The sequence below is a fragment of the Cryptomeria japonica genome, unplaced genomic scaffold (genome assembly GCF_030272615.1).
Source record: "Cryptomeria japonica unplaced genomic scaffold, Sugi_1.0 HiC_scaffold_46, whole genome shotgun sequence".
Lineage (NCBI taxonomy): Eukaryota > Viridiplantae > Streptophyta > Pinopsida > Cupressales > Cupressaceae > Cryptomeria > Cryptomeria japonica.
The window spans coordinates 596,237-614,032 of record NW_026728868.1 but is presented as its reverse complement, the minus strand read 5'-3'; the positions used below and the strand labels follow the sequence as shown (position 1 = coordinate 614,032).

Genomic DNA, 17,796 nt, shown 5'->3' with positions numbered 1-17,796 from the left:
CCCCGCTCTCTCTCTCTCTCTCTCTCTCTCTCTCTCTCTCTCTCTCTCTCTCTCTCTCTCTCTCTCTCTCTCTCTCTCTCTCTCTCTCTCTCTCTCTCACACACACACACACACACACACACACACACATTGCAAACTTGAGTTTGGGTTTATAGTATTAGCATAATGGTTAAGGCCCATTAAGCAGGTTTAGCATGGTAATTAATTCTTTTAATAGAATTTAATTTAATATGACTTTAGCAAATGCAAAACCTTAGGTGGAATTATAATTTTTAAATGGTGTGCTAGGTTTTATGATTTAACATGTCTTGTAATCATTTAAATGTGATGTGGCCTCTCAAATTAATTAGTCGACTGAAATAACTTAATTTATCTAATTGAGAGTGAATGGTAATTAATTAAATTAAATTTGAAATCAAAGTGTAGTATACTTTTATTTCAAAAATTTGGTTTTAATAGAAAATAAAATATCAGCTTAGAATTGAGAAAATTTACTCTTTATTTCGTTTTAATTTAGTTTATTTGGACTCTTTAGAAGAATAAACTTTCGTTGTGCCTAATATTTAATTTTCAAAAATAGTATATTTACTTATTAAAAATATTCCATAGAAAATTATCATTTATTTGTCTGCTGCATTTAATCTCTTTATATATCATTAGTAATTAATAAAAATTTATATATAATTTAGCTTACTTATGGTTTACTTAGCTATAGGTGTTAGCTCACGCCATAGAGGCCCAACCAATTCACTACCAATTAGGAATTAGAGGGAATGTTACCTTGAGGAGTTCCTCCATTGAGACATGTTGCATAAGGATTCCAAATCTCAATCACGTTATCATCCTTGTTTTACATTGTGCGAAATGAGTTCCATAACGCCCACTCATCGTATTCCTTTTCTCACCTCGTCTAGCATGATTCCTATAACATTGAGTATGTAACATATACGTGCACATGCTATGATGAATTTGCCTTGTACACCAAGTTCATCATTTACACAACCCATTCTCTTATTTATTTATTTTACTCTTGTAGCCAAATTCTATAATTAATATGAATCCTTAATATTACAAGCTAAAAATATTAATGATAATTTAAAACTATTCTTTGTTTTTAAGGCTCACGAATATAACACACCTAATTTTATAATAAAATTGAGATTATCCTACCCGAGCGTAAAAAGGTTTTCGGGAAAGATGCAATATAAAGCATGGATGGACGGTGTTTGTGTCAACATCCAACTCGAAAATAAATATGAAAGAAAATTTCCTCTTTTACCAATTCTGAGACGGTTGTGAAAAATGTATATATTACTTCCTTTGAAGAAGGCCATCGTTTATTTAGTGGTGTGTGTATAATTCTTTCTTGTGGCAATATAATTATCGTATGACCCACATATTCATTCGTATCCTTTGCCTTTTAGAGTTTTTCATTAGCATGTGCATGTTAGAACCCTTTGGATTTTGGGAAGAATTATGTTTTTCAAAATAATGGATGGTGTATATGCTTTTGCATGTGTCATTCATTTGATATTGGGTTCCCCATGGTAGAACCCTTCTAAGCAAATCTAGAATCACATCCAAACTAGCACCTTCTCAATTACACTAGCAACTATTCTAAAGTGACATCTAATGATTTGGAAACTATCAACCTTCCTTGCTCAAACTAGACCTTTTCTTCAATAATACTAATGCAAGAGTTGTTTATAGATTATTTTCCTCTCGAATATATTTTACTAATTTTTCAATTCAATAACTACCTAGCATGACTCTCTCCATCTCATTTCTTGCACATGTAACACTCACCCTCACATCATTGATAATTTCCTTTTTTGCGAATTCGCTGGCGGTTAAGAATAATCTAATATTATTTTCTTAGAATTTGCTGATCTTTCCGATATAGTGATAACGATTCCACACTACCGAAAGAGTTTGCGACAATATCAACAATATCAAAAGTATAAGGAGACTACGTCTACGGTAGTTTGGGTAACTGTATGTCGTAGGACTTACGTACTCACTCTGCAAATATACGATAATTAACTGATCACATCGAGAAGAATTAGTCCTCGCAGAGTAGTTAATTTTCCCGCTATATAATAGACATGTTATGGGCTTGTAATACACAATTCGACTACACATTCATATCCCGAGCTTTTCTGTCTGATTCTTCTGTGGCTCTATTTATAATGGGTAACCGCATGATCTACTTCACGTTGGGACTTTTCCTATTGATATGTTGTTACAGTGATAATGTCATGGCAGCGGATTCCGATCCCTTGCAAGATTTCTGCGTCGCAGACAAGGAAAGCATGGGTGAGTACATAACTTTTATATGATTTTCTTATTAGGCGAGTTGCTAACAAATTGATTAAGATAGAGTGGCGTGATATGATTTGTTGCTAACAAATTGATTAAAACAGTTAAGGTGAACGGGTTCGTTTGCAAAGATCCCAAGGATGTTTCGGCAGAGGACTTCTTCTTCGGGGGACTTGGGCAGGCAGGGAACACCGACAATGCAGTGGGCTCAAATGTAACGATGGCCAATGTTATGCAGATACCAGGCCTCAACACCTTCGGAATATCGTTGGTCCGTATCGATTACGCGGTGGGTGGAATAAATCCTCCTCACACGCACCCAAGAGCCACTGAAGTTCTTGTTTTACTGGAAGGCCAGCTTCTTGTGGGTTTCATTGACACCACCAACAAGTTTTTCAGCAAAACGTTGGAGAAGGGAGATGTGTTTGTGTTTCCAAAGGCACTTGTGCATTTCCAGCAGAATGTGGGGCATGAAAATGCGGTGGCCATAGCTGCATTGAGCAGCCAGCTTCCGGGAGCTCAGACAATCGCCAACTCTCTGTTTGCAGCGGATCCTCCTCTCCCAGATTCCGTATTGGCCAAGGCCTTCCGCATCACCCAAGAGCTTGTCGATTTCATTCAGAAGAAATTTGCATAAGAATTTGCATCACCCAAGAGCTTGTCGATTACATTCGGGCCAAATTCCTCTAAGATTCTCAACCTGAATTCGCTGTGGTCTATTAAATAAAACGTGGGAAGACCATCTTTGTCATTTTTTTCTTTTCCTGAATAAAATAAATCTGTTTAATCTCGTTATTTCTCTGCTGATATATTATTTATAGCATCGATTTTCAACATATATAACTCAAGAGTAAATTTCAAACTTTAATAATTATGCTAATATTTCTAATTAATAATTTATTGATAACATGTTAAAGAATAAATCAAATGAAATAGATGGGATTCAAGGTATGCATCACAATTCATCTTTTTATCCGTGCTCACCTTTCAAAGCTATGTCTCCCATTCATCACCATCGTACATTATTTATACATTTTACAAGTATCCTTAGGTAAACATTTGGAATGGTAAAGGCATTGCATTACTACACTATGATTCTTTAATGATAAGATTTTGTATTATGTGTATTACAATAATCTTATTGAATAAAATTCAAAAATCAAACTGAACGAATTTTTGCTTGAATGGCTCTCCTCGTTATCTCATGGTCCCCATACACTCATTTGAAATTAGATATCACATTTTACGTCATTTTAGTAATAATATTTTCGTAAGAGTAATTATCTTTGATTTTTTAGAATGCAGAAGAGAATATAATACTAAAATTCATTATTATTCAATGCACTTTCAATCTTTGTATACTAAAATATACACAGGTCCAACTAATCGACAATGAATTTTATAAATTATTCAAAAATATCTTAGATAACGTGATTTAATAAATGTTTACTATAATAGTTATACACAATTTAAAAGCTTATGTTTAATGTGAAATATTTAATTAATAATATTCAAAAAAATTATGCTAATGTCTCTTGAAAACCTCATAATAATCTTTTCGTCCTAATTTTTTATCAAAGAAGTCTTTAAAAAATGTCGAAAAATGCTCCTAGAAATGAGAAACATATAATATAGTGTATATTCAACTGACATAATATGATTTCCATCACACCTAATGTCAAAACCTATATTTTCTAGTATAAACAGTAGCAGAATGATTGGGCTACATATAATATCCTTACCACATGCTTAGTCTTATCAATTTTGCCCCTTTAACATGGTTCAACCATGGCCTTTTTCTTGTATAGAATTGTATATGTATTGGAATTAATTGACTAGAGGTACTTTAGTATTCTTGTCCCTTAACTATGACAATGTTATGATTAATCCTATTAGATGATTTTCATTTTAAATTTGTAAATAATAGTTAATTATTCTCTTTTAAATCTTTTAATTTTATCAAATACCAAGATTTTGCTCGTAATACAATTTATAATTCCATTAAGATTTTGTAAGTATCTATTTTGATATTAATTAATAGTTCTCTCGTAGAGAAATACTACCAAAGAGGTAGCTCCCAATTACAATTCCTACATTACATCAGACCCTCTACACATTCATATAGTCTTTCAATTTGCAAAGGAGAAAAAAATCCCCATATTTTCCAATGAACTAGCCACAGGCCAACAATGAAACCCTTTACTTCACTTTCCTATAAAATTGGAGAGATCGAAATATTCTTTGCTTCCTATTAAGAGCTTCAACATGAAATATGCCTCCAATAAATCTATTTGTAGGCTCTATGGGTATAGCATCAGGCATGGCTAGTACCACTATCCTGTTTGGATCTGTAATCAATCTATTCCCATATGAGGAGCCCTAAGTTATGGTCCTCATGACCTAGATGTAATTGGTAAAGAAGCGCTTGTATACAAATCCATCATCAAGGTGCCCAACATTCCAAAATGCTTCTCCAATTATCTTTGTGAACACACACACAGTCATGGCCTTGCCTTTTTTTTCTAAAAGGTTTGGAAATATTTTCAACCATGGTCTTCTGTTTGCATTGGCATTATATTACAAACATACATGACATATAATTTATGTTCCTTGGATAGCCCAAGTCATTTGAGTATATCATCTCTAACACCCAAACCCTTCCCGAGGTTGGGAAAGCTTTACGCTTCAATCGTCCTCTGAGTTGATGTTAGGATCCAATGCCCCTAAACTTGTCAAATTTTGATCAACTTCTATAGCTTGTCAATATAGTCTACTTGAGTCATCTACCATCACATCTTTTATCTTTGTGTGGATATGCGATCAATGGAGAAGCCCTTTGAACCACCCTCACTCATTGCCTCGACTGCAGTGCAATCAAACCTCTAGTACTTAGTTGATTCAATAAAGAATGTGCAGTGCTATCAAATTGAGAATAGGACCCAATCTTTTTGTCCTAACCCCTTATGGTAATCAAAACATGGAATGGTAATTTTTTATTTTTTTTAATTTTGTTATTATTTCCTCTAGCCCAGCCCACCTAGTAGTGTGTCACTCTACCACCTTATCTAGGGATTGAAAAACCACTTGGTTAGAAAGAAGATCTGCAACATTGTTAGCCTCTTTAAAAACATGCATAATAGAAAAAACTCCTAAGTTACCAAAATGCACTCAAATTTTGGAAGCCCAACTCTTGAATTTCAAATTGGTCGTGTCTTTCTTTGTAATTGCTTTGATGCATAGCAATGAGTCAACCTCTACATTGATGTTTCAAAAAAAATTCTTTACATAACCATATGCCTAATGCAAGTGCCTCCATCTCAGACATATTGTTGGTTGTAGTACCAAGCTTGCTTGAGAGAGCCCACACACATTGCCCTTGACAATTTTTTATGATATAGCTTGTAACCACCGACCATAGGTTACCATTTACTATACTATAAAAGTTTAACTTCAATCTTCCCTCCTCAGGGGTTGTCTAATTTGCCTCTCTCCTAATCTGCCTTTTGTCTCCGAGCTTACCTAAGTTGGGTTTTCTTAATTTCTGCCATCCCTTTTGCAGCTCCTCATTTCATCTAGAAAATTGTGTGCAAGTCTTTAAGCAACATTTAGTAATCACTACTTTGTAGATCCGAGCGTTTATCTTCCTTATTACTTCCTCTACTTGGATGTGGATCTTATTAAAGATCCTATTATTCTTTTGCTTCCACTCCAGTATTTAAGAAACAACAATCCACGAATCTGACCATAGTGATTTTTGTTGTTATTTTGGCGAACTTGTCATGAACTCAAAAATATTATCTTGATGAGGACCCACCCAACCCAAAAATAGTTGAAGCTAGTCCCAACACTTTGTAGTAAATGGGAAACTAACTGTTTCCATTCATCTTAACACAGCATACATCAACTTTTTTCATTAATACCAATTGTCATTAATCTTCGGTCATCAAAATGCGCATGTCGAGCATCATCCAAATAAAATATTTGTCTTTAGGAAATATTACAGAGTGCTAGCACAACACCACAAGTCATGTAGGATTAGATTGAACTACATTTTGGATAAAATGTCTAGTCCTGGATAAGTATTCACCTTTTTTGGATATGCACTAGGTAATTTCGTCCCCTTGTTGTGTAATGCAGATCTATCTTTGACTAAAGGCATTTTCCGAAACATGTTTTACTCCCTTTAGGATTGCTAAAGTAGATAGATCCCAGGTGGTTAAGATGTAATCAGGACAAGTCTCTCTAGGATGAAGCCTCTCCCAGCATTACCAGTGGGCGCCCAATCCTGATTGATTCTCATCCATCTCTTTCACCCCTCCCCCCATCTTAGCATACCTCTCGTAACTCCCCTAAGATTACCTATCCTAACCTCCATCCTAATTAACTCCCACTCCTCTTTAACACCATTCTTATCCTCTATTTACCCTACCTTCCAAAACCCTCACTTCCTACTTATCTTAAACTTACCTATCCACTACCTATATCTCCTCACCACCTCCCAACTTGCATTTCCTATACCCTAGATCATACTTTATATTCTAAAACCTCCCTTTATTTCCTTATCTACTACCATTTCCTACACCCTCACTAGCCTCTTATTTCCTTAAGCTAACCTATCCCCTAACTTACATCCTACCCCTTTCTTTATCCTATCCATCCTAACCTATCATCTACCCCTACCCTACCCCTATCTTACTCCATACACACTACACCCAACCTCTTATTAACTCTTTATAACCCACAGCCCCTATACTCCTATTTCCTAAACCCCTTACAACCTATCATCACCCTTACCTTTTCCTTATCTCTTGTAACTCCCCTTTATTCATCGTATCCTCCCCTTTTCCATCCACTTCACTCATTACCTTTGCCTTTACAACCCACTACCACGTCACACCTACTTGGGCCCCACTTTAAACTTTAAATGGTGAATTAAAAGCTTTTTTTAAAGAAATATCTTTGTCGGGACCCACCACAAGCTTTCAACATATAAATTTTGCAAGGTTTCAAGGCATTTTGATTTTTTTCATGGCATTACTTTGGCCCCAATCTTGACTTAAAGTAGGGAGAATTCAAAAGTTTCAAAAAAAACTCTCTTTGTTGGCCCCACAAAGCAATAAGGATGTTGAAAATGTTTTTTTTTTAACTAGTGTGTGTGAAAGAAAAATGTTTTTCTAAGGTATTAATAATGCTACTTCAGCATAGAGTAAAGATCATTTTAAAATTCAAAAAAATATATAATAAAACAAAATTGAAAAATTGAAAAAAAATTGAAAAATTGAAAAATTGAAAAACACAAAAAATGAAAATTGTGAAAATTTGGCTAAGGCATGGAAAATAAGCATCAGTAGCATTATTACTTTTCAAGAAGTGCCTCTTGGTGTCACTGCTTCTTTTCAAGCAATGCCTCTTGATGTCACTACTTCTTTTCAAGCAGTGCCTTTTTAAGTGGTGCTTCTTGGTGTCTCTACTGCTTTTAAGTAGTGCCTCTCAGTAGCATTACTACTTTCAAGTGGTACCCTTCAATGTCGCTATTACTTTTTGAGCAATAAAGTATTAATCTGGCTAAAGTGAAATCGATGATTTGTGATGAGTTATTTAATCAAAGGTGGCAACTCGATTTTAAACAAGAGCTGTGATACAACTAGAGTCCCCACCAATTGCAAAAATTAGTAGAAAATAGAATATTGGAAAGATTTTGATTTTGTAGAAAATTTACTTGATAACAATATTATGACTATCAAAAATTTTGAGACTCGAGGCATTTCACAATGTATATGAATTTTAATACACAGTTAAATTTAAATGGTCAAAGCTATAAACATTTCAAATTTAGACATAACTGTGGCAATTTACATTTAATTGTCTACTTTGTAATGTATTTTTATTCTTAAGACAATTACAAGGATATGCTTTTTAACAACAATCATAAAATAAAGATATCAAAATTGCTATGTCAAATATTTTTGATATTTAGAACCAAACTTTAGCTGGACAAATTTAATGTTTAAAAAATCTAAAGATTTCTACAAAAATTTTGTTTACAAAAACTAAAGATTATTTCAAGCACTATAAGTATGAGAATATAATTTCAAGCTCTTCAATAGTTGCAACAATGAGCTCTAAGGTTTTTTTATCTCGTAGATCGCAAAACCTACAAAAGTAACAAGGATTACTAAACAAAACAAATCTCCTAAACAATAAAAAAAAAAAAAAAGTTATTGCACACTAAAGAATGGAATATAAAGTTGTATTAGAATGTAGAGACTATTATCATAGTTTCTTTCAACAATTTGAACAATTGCATGGTTAAGAATAATAGAGAACTTGATATCACAAACATTATTGGTGAATTTTTTTATTGCATTGTAAATGGGTAAAACCTAAGCTTGTTTGGTTCCAAACTATTATGGAAAGATACAATAACCATTAGGTTTGAATTTATTATTAGGACTATTAATTAACAATAACTCATACAATATAACTAAAAGAAACTGATTAATAATTATTGTTTTTTCAAATTGAAGAACATTTTGAAATATAATGGATAATAGGGGAAAACTTATTTTAAAGATTTTTCAAAATAATAAAACACATTTTAGCAAGAAAAAACCAAAATCAATATTTTTAAGAAAAATGTGATAAAATAATAAAAGAGATGCAATTGAAAATAGAGAATCCAAGAATCATAGTTAATAGCTTAGATACTAAACATGCATTTAATTTCATTAATCTAGACCCAAAATCATGTGCCATGCTCACGCCCACAATGGATTGGATTGCAAACTAGATCGGGAATGAACTAGATCGGGATATTATGGTTTTGAGTGAACTGGGAAAAGAGACTAAAGAACATTTTTTCATTTTAATCCACATTTATCACTTTGTATTATTTCATTGTTGATTTAGCTTTTATTTTGCAATACTCGAGGATATAGACCTGTAGAAAAATAAAGAAATTCAAGAAGGTGGGAGAGCAGGAAGTGGTGTGGTGGGGTATTTATTTGTAAACTGAATAAAAAAACTCAGCAAAATATCTGAAAAAAAAATAACATTATTACTAAGGTTTTGTAGGTGTATAAAGGTATATTGAATTTAACAAGATACATCTGCAACACAATGCAACTCTAGCTTTAGAATTACTTAGAACATGGATTCTCTTTCTTTGTCATGGAACTTTTTATCACTTGAAAAACAGGGAAAAAATAAGAAAAAAATGATGAATTTTCAAAAACATAATAACAAAGTCTATTAAGAACTTCTGAAATATTCAAATGTAGAACAACATATAGAAAGTTTATGACAATCTATATATGAAATAATTTTGTGGTTGTTTTGACAACACAAAGGATATCATTAAACATAATAGATGAGACTCTTCTTAACAATCAAAGAGACAATGGCAACCCAAAAGAAAAATGTTAATTTTTTAATTAACAGATAGGCTAGACTCATGATTTCTTAAACTTTGCTAATATATCTTGAAAGTAATATAAGAATTGTTCAAAATGAATGCAAGCCACAAAATAGGGTAGAGTATTAGGGTTTCAACATACAAACGGAAAATACAATCATCTGATATTTTTCACTTGTCTAATAAAAACCTATGCTTTTACCGACACTAAAGCACCTTATTGCCTTTGACTAAACAATATTTCATGTCTCCTCCAACATCATAGGACCTCGGACATAATAGCAAGCAGCTGGAAGAAAAATCAAGGGGTATACTTGAAAACCTTCATCAAATCTTTAAGCAAATGTAAGAAGAATGTAGAAGCAACAATAAAACACGTACATTATATTTTTTTACGAATTTCATAAATATTAATACCGCCTCAGGGTGAACTCACAATAATGGTTCCCACTTTTTTGCCACTTTTGACACTGAGATGTACATTTTTAAAATAATCTTCAACTTCCAAGAACTATAACTTTTAAACTATTAAAAATTTGAAGATGATGTAAATTAGTGATTTCTAGCATTTTGTTTGTAGATTCTATATACATTTTTTTCAAATTTTTTAAGAGTGATGTGCCTCCCGAAACGCATAACTATTTTTCTATAAATGATAAAAACTCAATTATTTCAAATTTTGGTTTGTAACATCAATATCCAGGGCTTGCATTTGGTTTTATAGTGATATGTTCAATATTTTTCATTTTATAAAGTTTTGAACTCCGACTAGTCATAATTCAAACATAGGTTTATGTTTGAACACATAACTTGTCCTATATAAATCGAAATTCAATTTTATTTTTTTTGTTAGAAAGAAGACATCAATACCAGAGGCACAGATATTTTTCAGAATTTTTTTGAATTAGTTTCTTGTTTTTCCCAATGCGTTGAACAGAGAAGTTCATGTTCGGTGAAAAACCACTTTTCCATAAAATTAAAAAAACAAGAACATAATAAATTCAAAATATAACAAAATTATACTCGTTGGAAAGCTTGCTTCGAGTACTACCATCTACTATTTTTGGGTTATCAAGATTATTTCATTCATGCTTTCAACCAGAGCTCTGAAGTCATTAATTCTTCAGAACTCTAAATTTTTTTGGGAGAAACCTTTAATTTGAAGGTTCGAATGAACACCAGTTCAAGCGAACCCACATTCGCTCGAACCAATGAGCTCGATTTTGGCATGCACATTTTTGTAACGGCCATGTTCGAGGGAACCCAAGAATTTTTAAATGTCGGCTTTCATTCGAACTCTGGCCGACGCATTTTTTGTTTTTTTTTTCATTTGTGGAGTCATATAAATGTCCATAATTTTTTTCATTTTTTATCACACAAATGATTAAAATAATTCGCATTTTTGGATGAGAGAAGACATTTGAAAATTATTTTGAAGGCAATAATTTGAAGGTTTTTTGTAAAAGCATGGGGAAACAAGAAGAGAAGGCAAAATAAGACTTCAAGGAATTATTCTCCCGAAACAGAAGAAAGATATCGAGAACAAAGAAGACAAAGATATCATGATGCAAGTATGTATTTTTTATTTTATTTCTATTTAATTTAATATGTGTTACATATCAATTAATTAGAACTCAATATTTTTTATCTAATATTTTTAATGAAAATTAATTTAAAAAATCTTAATTAAATTAATTGAAAATAATAGGATTAAATAATTTTTTTTAATTGGAAAGCATAATTAATTGGAGATAATACATGTGTATCTGCAAATTTCAAATTCCATCAACTTGCTTGTAGTGTAATTGCATTTTTCTCCTATATAATTAAGTTCATTTATAATAGATAAGACCTGTTAAGTCATAAAATTAATAAGACCTATTATGTCATAATTTCTAGGTTCTAAATTATATATATTGAATATTTAATCTACATGTACAAGTAATTTCATGTGATAGGTCCTTTAATATCACATAATATATCTGTCTTAAGGGTAGTTAAGTATAATAATTGTGAAATATTTTTTCAAATGTGGTCATATTGATTTTAATATGAGGTCACCTAAGTTATCGTATGCATGCATCAAAATATTTGTACTTTTAATTTTCAAAATTGGAATTTCTAATTTATCAAAATTTTATTTTATGTGTTAAATTAGTGCTCAAAATTAGAGATTGAACTTTAATCCTAACCTAAGAACAAATTGAACTTTAAACCTAAACAAGTAATTTAATTAGAGTTATAACAATAAGGTCCTGAAAGTAATTAAATTTAATAAACCAAATTGAATGGGCTAATTTTAACATGTAAAGCTTTAAGCCAAATTCACCCCTATTCTTAATACTAATTGAATAATCTATGATTAATTCAAGAACCTTACACAAACAAGCTTAAATTATGTGCAGAACGGGCAAACGAACCTGTTGAAGAACACAATATAGTTGATGAACATAAGGAGGAGATTGTCCAAGTTGAACCAATGGAGACCTTTGAAGGAGAGGGGTCAGGTTCCTTACCTCCTACCACTGATATGGATGAGCATATTGTGGATCTAGCTAAACAGGTGAAGAGAAATATTTCTTATAAAAATTTAGATCATTTACTTGAAATGGATATGGATGAGATGAAACGTCTCAGTGAAGAACCTAGACATACTAAAAGGAAGTCAGTGAATAAAAGTGGAAAAGAAATAATGTCTCATTTCAACAATCTTGATACTACACTAGAAAAAGCTCAATTGTTATCAATTGTACTTACTCATAAAGACTTAATAGATCCAATGAAATTGTTGGGTATAGATACAACAAGTCAAAAGAGGAAATCTTCTCAGCTACAAAAATCTACTGTTGATAATGTTAAGAAAGGTTTGGTGAACATTGGTAAAAAATATCGAAAACTATATAAGACCATTTAAAGAAGAGTGATGTTGACATCTTTAGTAAATGAAAGATTGCCTCAAAAAAGACAAATCTCTTCACTGTCATCTGAGTTTGGTTTTAGTAGAAGGACAATATCTAAATATGTTAAAAGGAGAAAGATTTTGGATGATACTACCTTAGAAGGGAATTGGGAAATTATGTGTAGAGCTCCTCGTTCTGATAGAATTGAAGATGTTGATAGGAACTTTGTGACAAGTTTTTGGAATGATAATACTCACCCTTCATCAAATAGTAGAGATGTTATCAAGCAAAGGATTGGTCCTGATCGTTATGATCTCCACGTAAAACATTGGATAGACACAACAAAACATGAATTGTATGTATTGTTTACTAAAACAAACCCTCATATAAAGATTGGACAAACCATGTTTGAACGGTTAAGGCCATATTATGTGAAGTTAAACAAAGTTTTTGAAACTTGTTGTTGTCGTTATCACATCGAATTTGACTTGTACTATCAGGTGTTTCGAAAGATTAGAGAAGATAATGATGGTTAAAAAATTGCTCCTCCTAAACGAACAAGTCAATTCATAGCATCCATCTTATGTGATAAATCAGATGATAATGCAACCGGTCAAATAAATTGCATAAGAGGAATTTGTGGAACATGCGGGGACTTGGCTAAATTGCCTTTGAGAGATGAAGATACTAACATGAGGAAGATGGTAAATTGCAAGAGTTACAAGTACAAAAAATTTGAAACAAAATTTGGAAAGGAATCTACAAGGCTAGATTATGTAGAAGAGGAAATACCTATTGGAACATTTATGGAAAATTTTCGTAAGTTGATAAAACCATACATATGCCATGGTTTTTTTGCCAAGTGGCAAGTAGAACAATTTAAAAGATTAAGAGACACTTTCCCACTTGGAACCATTCTATCTGTAGTTGACTTCGTAGAGAATTACTCTTTTGCACATCAAAAAGAGATTCAATCAGAGTATTACTTTTCAAAGCAAATCACTATTTTCGTGCATGTGTGTTATCGACATGCACAGATGAATTTGGATGGTGTTGATAGTACATTTGAAAATCATGTCATTAAGAAAGAGTACCACTTCTATATCAGTGATGATAAGGAGCATGACACACTTTTTGTACAACATTGCTTTAAGAAGTTTTTTGAATATTTGAAAGATAGAGGAATAACAATAGTTAAACATTTTGTTTGGTCTGATGGATGTGCGACACAATTCAAATCTTCGAGGCCATTTTATGCACTATGTAGATATCATCGAAATGACAAAATACCACATGTTTGGAGTTTTTTTGAGAGTGGTCATGGAAAGGGTGAACATGATGGTGCAGGAGCTTGTATCAAACGTGCTCTAAGAAAGCATCAAATAAAGTACAGAGGAGAACGTATAGAAAATGCACATGATGTTGTTGAATGGTGTAAGAAACACTTTGAGCAACCTAATTATCTTAGGGAGTCATCATTGAGAACATACAGGCCCATTCCATATAGAATGTTTAAATCTAATCTAATCAAACATGTATTTAAATCTAATCTAATCAAACATGTATAAATCTAATATAATCAAACATGTATAATCTGATCAAACACAAACCAGGTATAAAGTATAATCTAGAGAAAAACTTCGTTGTACATGCATGAAATATACAATCTAATCAAACATGTATTTAAATCTAATTTAATCAAACATCATGTATAAATCTAGAATATAATCAAACATGTATAAATCTAATATAATCAAACATGTATAAAACTTATGAAGTATAATCTAGAGTCTAAACTCCATGTATAAAGTATAAAGTATAATCTAGAGTCTAAACTCCATGTGCGTGCATGAATATATATAATATGAAAGTATATAAAAAGATAAATGTAAATGAGCTATAAAGTTTGGAGCAAATCAACAGGGATCATGTCGGCTACGAACTGAGCGACCATCTGAGGGGGAGTCCTACAAAAGTAGAATTTATTTAAATATTAAATATAATATATCTATCTCTCTAGACGTGCATGTACATCAAATCCAAGTAGATTTAAATAAAAATTTAAATATAAATTGTAACGTGCATGTACATATATACATGTACATATATGTACCAAAAACCATAACTAACCTGTACACTAACAGCATCTAAAGAATCTCTCCTACGCACATGCTCAGAGCTCAAGGAAGGAGTGACATGAGCTAACTGTCAATTTAAGGATTAGTCCACAATCAATTTAAATGATCTACAAATTAAAACTTAGAACTCTAGATTATTTATTAAACATGATCTATATATATAGATTTATCAGGTACAAATTTGCAACATGTATACATATCTTCTAAAAATTTAAATGCAGATGTACATGTACATACCTGTGTATCACCTGGAGTAGGCTGTATAGTCTGATCCTGTCCCGTGATCATATCAACAACATCACTCGTGCCTGCATATCTCTCTCTAGTTGTACGTATCACTGAGGAGTGCAAGGGGCTAACTAGATGAGTGGGCATCATAGATGAAGTTTCTGACTGTAGTAGCATGCCCATAAATCCAGTATGGCTCAAATCTCTCAGCTGATCCTCAAATGAGTCCAAACCCTCATCTGTGATATTCACCTGATCAGATCGTATCTCCTCCTCAAATGAATCCAATTGGCCCTCATATGTGATATGGAGCTGATCAGCTCGTAGCTCCTCCTTTGCAGCAATAGAGTGATCTGTAGGTGGGTCAGTGCCTGGAGCATGCGTAGAGTGATGAGAATGTTGTGATTGCCTCAGGGTATGTGTCGATGCCACTCTAGCCTGACCATCTCTGAGAATCTCCTCTCTAACATCACCCAATGGTATCCCAAGTCGAGATGAAATAAAACTATAAGCATGTAGTAGGTCCTCGGCTAAACACTGCGACATCTGTACATGTCTAATAGCTCTGACTATAGCTTCTACCTCATCTGGGGAGGGGATGCTAGCAGAAATATACCGATCATCTGAATCTGAAGCACCCCCATGACTAGAAGATGCATGATCTATGGATGATCGTGAACGTGGTCGACTCATCATATATCTGCCCACCCTGTCAGAAGATATGGTGGCTGCTGCTGATGCAATTTGTCCAATCCTATCAATTGCTTCTCTCTGAGAAGCAATCACAACGTGATCCACTATGGGTGCCATGGCTGGGACTACTGCAGGAAATCTCTTGCCAACAAGGTCCCTGTGTCTAGCCGGAGCTCTATCACGCCTACGATATGCATCTCTATCAACAATCCTACCACTCCCCTGTCCATAATATCCTGGAATATCAATGTAGTTTGGTTTCATCTGACAATGAACCTCAGCAAATACCTGTTGTACAAAGTATAATGGAATTTGGTCATTATTAGGATAACGACCATGGGCTGCTAAGAATTGTGGGTAAATTAGTGATGCAACCTGTGGGTCGATACATCTGGTAACCTGATATCCCCTCACCTTACTCTTCTCCTGATATTGTGGGAAGCATCTCTCCTTGATGATCTCCTTCGAGACCACCCCCACCACATCAGTAAAAGAATGAGGACCCCTCACCTGACTCCTCAACTGTCTATATATATATCCTCTATAACCTTAGGTGAGAATGAGGTATGAGATACTAAGTGGTCCCTCAATGTCCGCAAACAATCAAAAATGGACATGCACGTACTCTTGTACACGCCATCAGTACGAGGGTCATCTAGTATGGCCCTCAACCTATGCAACTCCCAATCACTGTAATGAAAAATAGTAGCAATGTCGAGCAAGGGGGGATCCTACTGTGGAGGATCCTGTTGTGGTGGCTCCTGATGTGGAGCCTACGCAGGTGGATCCTGATGTGGAGCCTGTGAAGGTGGATCCTGATCAGGAGCCTGCGAAGGTGGATCTTGATCAGGAGCCTGCGAAGGTATATCCTGGGATGCCATCTATCTAGGTACATGTCATAAAGTTAAAATAAATATGTAAGCAGAGAGATAGAGAGGTCATTTTCATGAGAGAGAGAGAGAGAGAGATTATATACATATAAATCTTCATGAGAGAGAGAGAGATCATTTTCATTTTCAAAAAATACATGTAAAAATTTCAAATATTTTAGTGAGAGAGAGAGAGAGAACATATATTTCAGATCTAGAGATAACATATATTTTAGAGAGATAGAGAGATCTAACACGTGTACATATCTAAATCTTTGACATACATAAAAAATTCAAGAATAGAGAGATCTAACACGTCATATGTTAGGACACTATATTATCCTAAGGGGAATGTCATATGTACAATAGGATGTTATAAGGGGTCATATGTGACCCCTTAGGACAACATACAACCCCTTAAGACACTATGTGATGGACTAAGGGGTATGTCGTTCACACTAGGATTTTATAAGGGGTCATATGCGGTTCTAAGGGGTCATGCATATGTTATAACACATGCATGACCTCTCAGGACCACATATGACCCCTTAGGACACTATATGATCCTAAGGGGAATGTCATATGTACAGTAGGATGTTATAAGGGGTCATATGTGACCTACTAAGGGGTCACGGATGTGTTAATACATGCATGACCCCTTAGGACAACATACGACCCCTTAAGACACTATGTGATGGACTAAGGGGTATGTCGTTCACAGTAGGATTTTATAAGGGGTCATATGCAGTTCTAAGGGGTCATGCATATGTTATAACACATGCATGACCCCTCAGGACCACATACGACCCCTTATGACACTATGTGATCCTAAGGGGAATGTCATATGTACAGTAGGATGTTATAAGGGGTCATATGTGACCTACTAAGGGGTCACGCATGTGTTAATGCATGCGTGAGCCCTTAGGACCACATATGACCCCTTAGGACACATAGGAAATGTCATATGTATAGTAGGATGTTATAAGGGGTCATATGTGATCTACTAAGGGGTCACACATGTGTCAATGCATGCGTGACCCCTTAGGACCACATACGACCCCTTAAGACACTATGTGATGAACTAAGGGGTATGTCGTTCACACTAGGATTTTATAAGGGGTCATATGTGGTTCTAACCACATATGACCCCTTAGGACACTATATGATCCTAAGGGGAATATCATACGTACAGTAGGATGTTATAAGGGGTCATATGTGAACTACTAAGGGGTCAC

At 33.8% G+C, this 17,796-nt stretch overlaps 1 protein-coding gene across 1 annotated transcript; it reads left to right on the top strand.

Annotated features, from left to right (window-relative positions):
• Positions 1 to 2,105: 2,105 nt before the first annotated feature.
• On the top strand, positions 2,106 to 2,956 carry LOC131078308 (putative germin-like protein 2-3). Its single transcript, XM_058015976.2, has 2 exons — positions 2,106 to 2,316; positions 2,424 to 2,956. Exons 1-2 carry the CDS (start codon positions 2,106 to 2,108, stop codon positions 2,954 to 2,956), a joined length of 744 nt encoding a protein of 247 aa, XP_057871959.2.
• The last annotated feature ends 14,840 nt before the right edge of the window (positions 2,957 to 17,796 follow it).

Excerpts from the sequence above, each read along its gene's own strand:
- LOC131078308 (XM_058015976.2), top strand. The coding sequence starts at position 2,106 with ATGTTATGGGCTTGTAATACACAATTCGACTACACATTCATATCCCGA. Across the intron at positions 2,317-2,423 it reads CGCAGACAAGGAAAGCATGG|TTAAGGTGAACGGGTTCGTT; the intron begins GTGAGTACATAA and ends TGATTAAAACAG.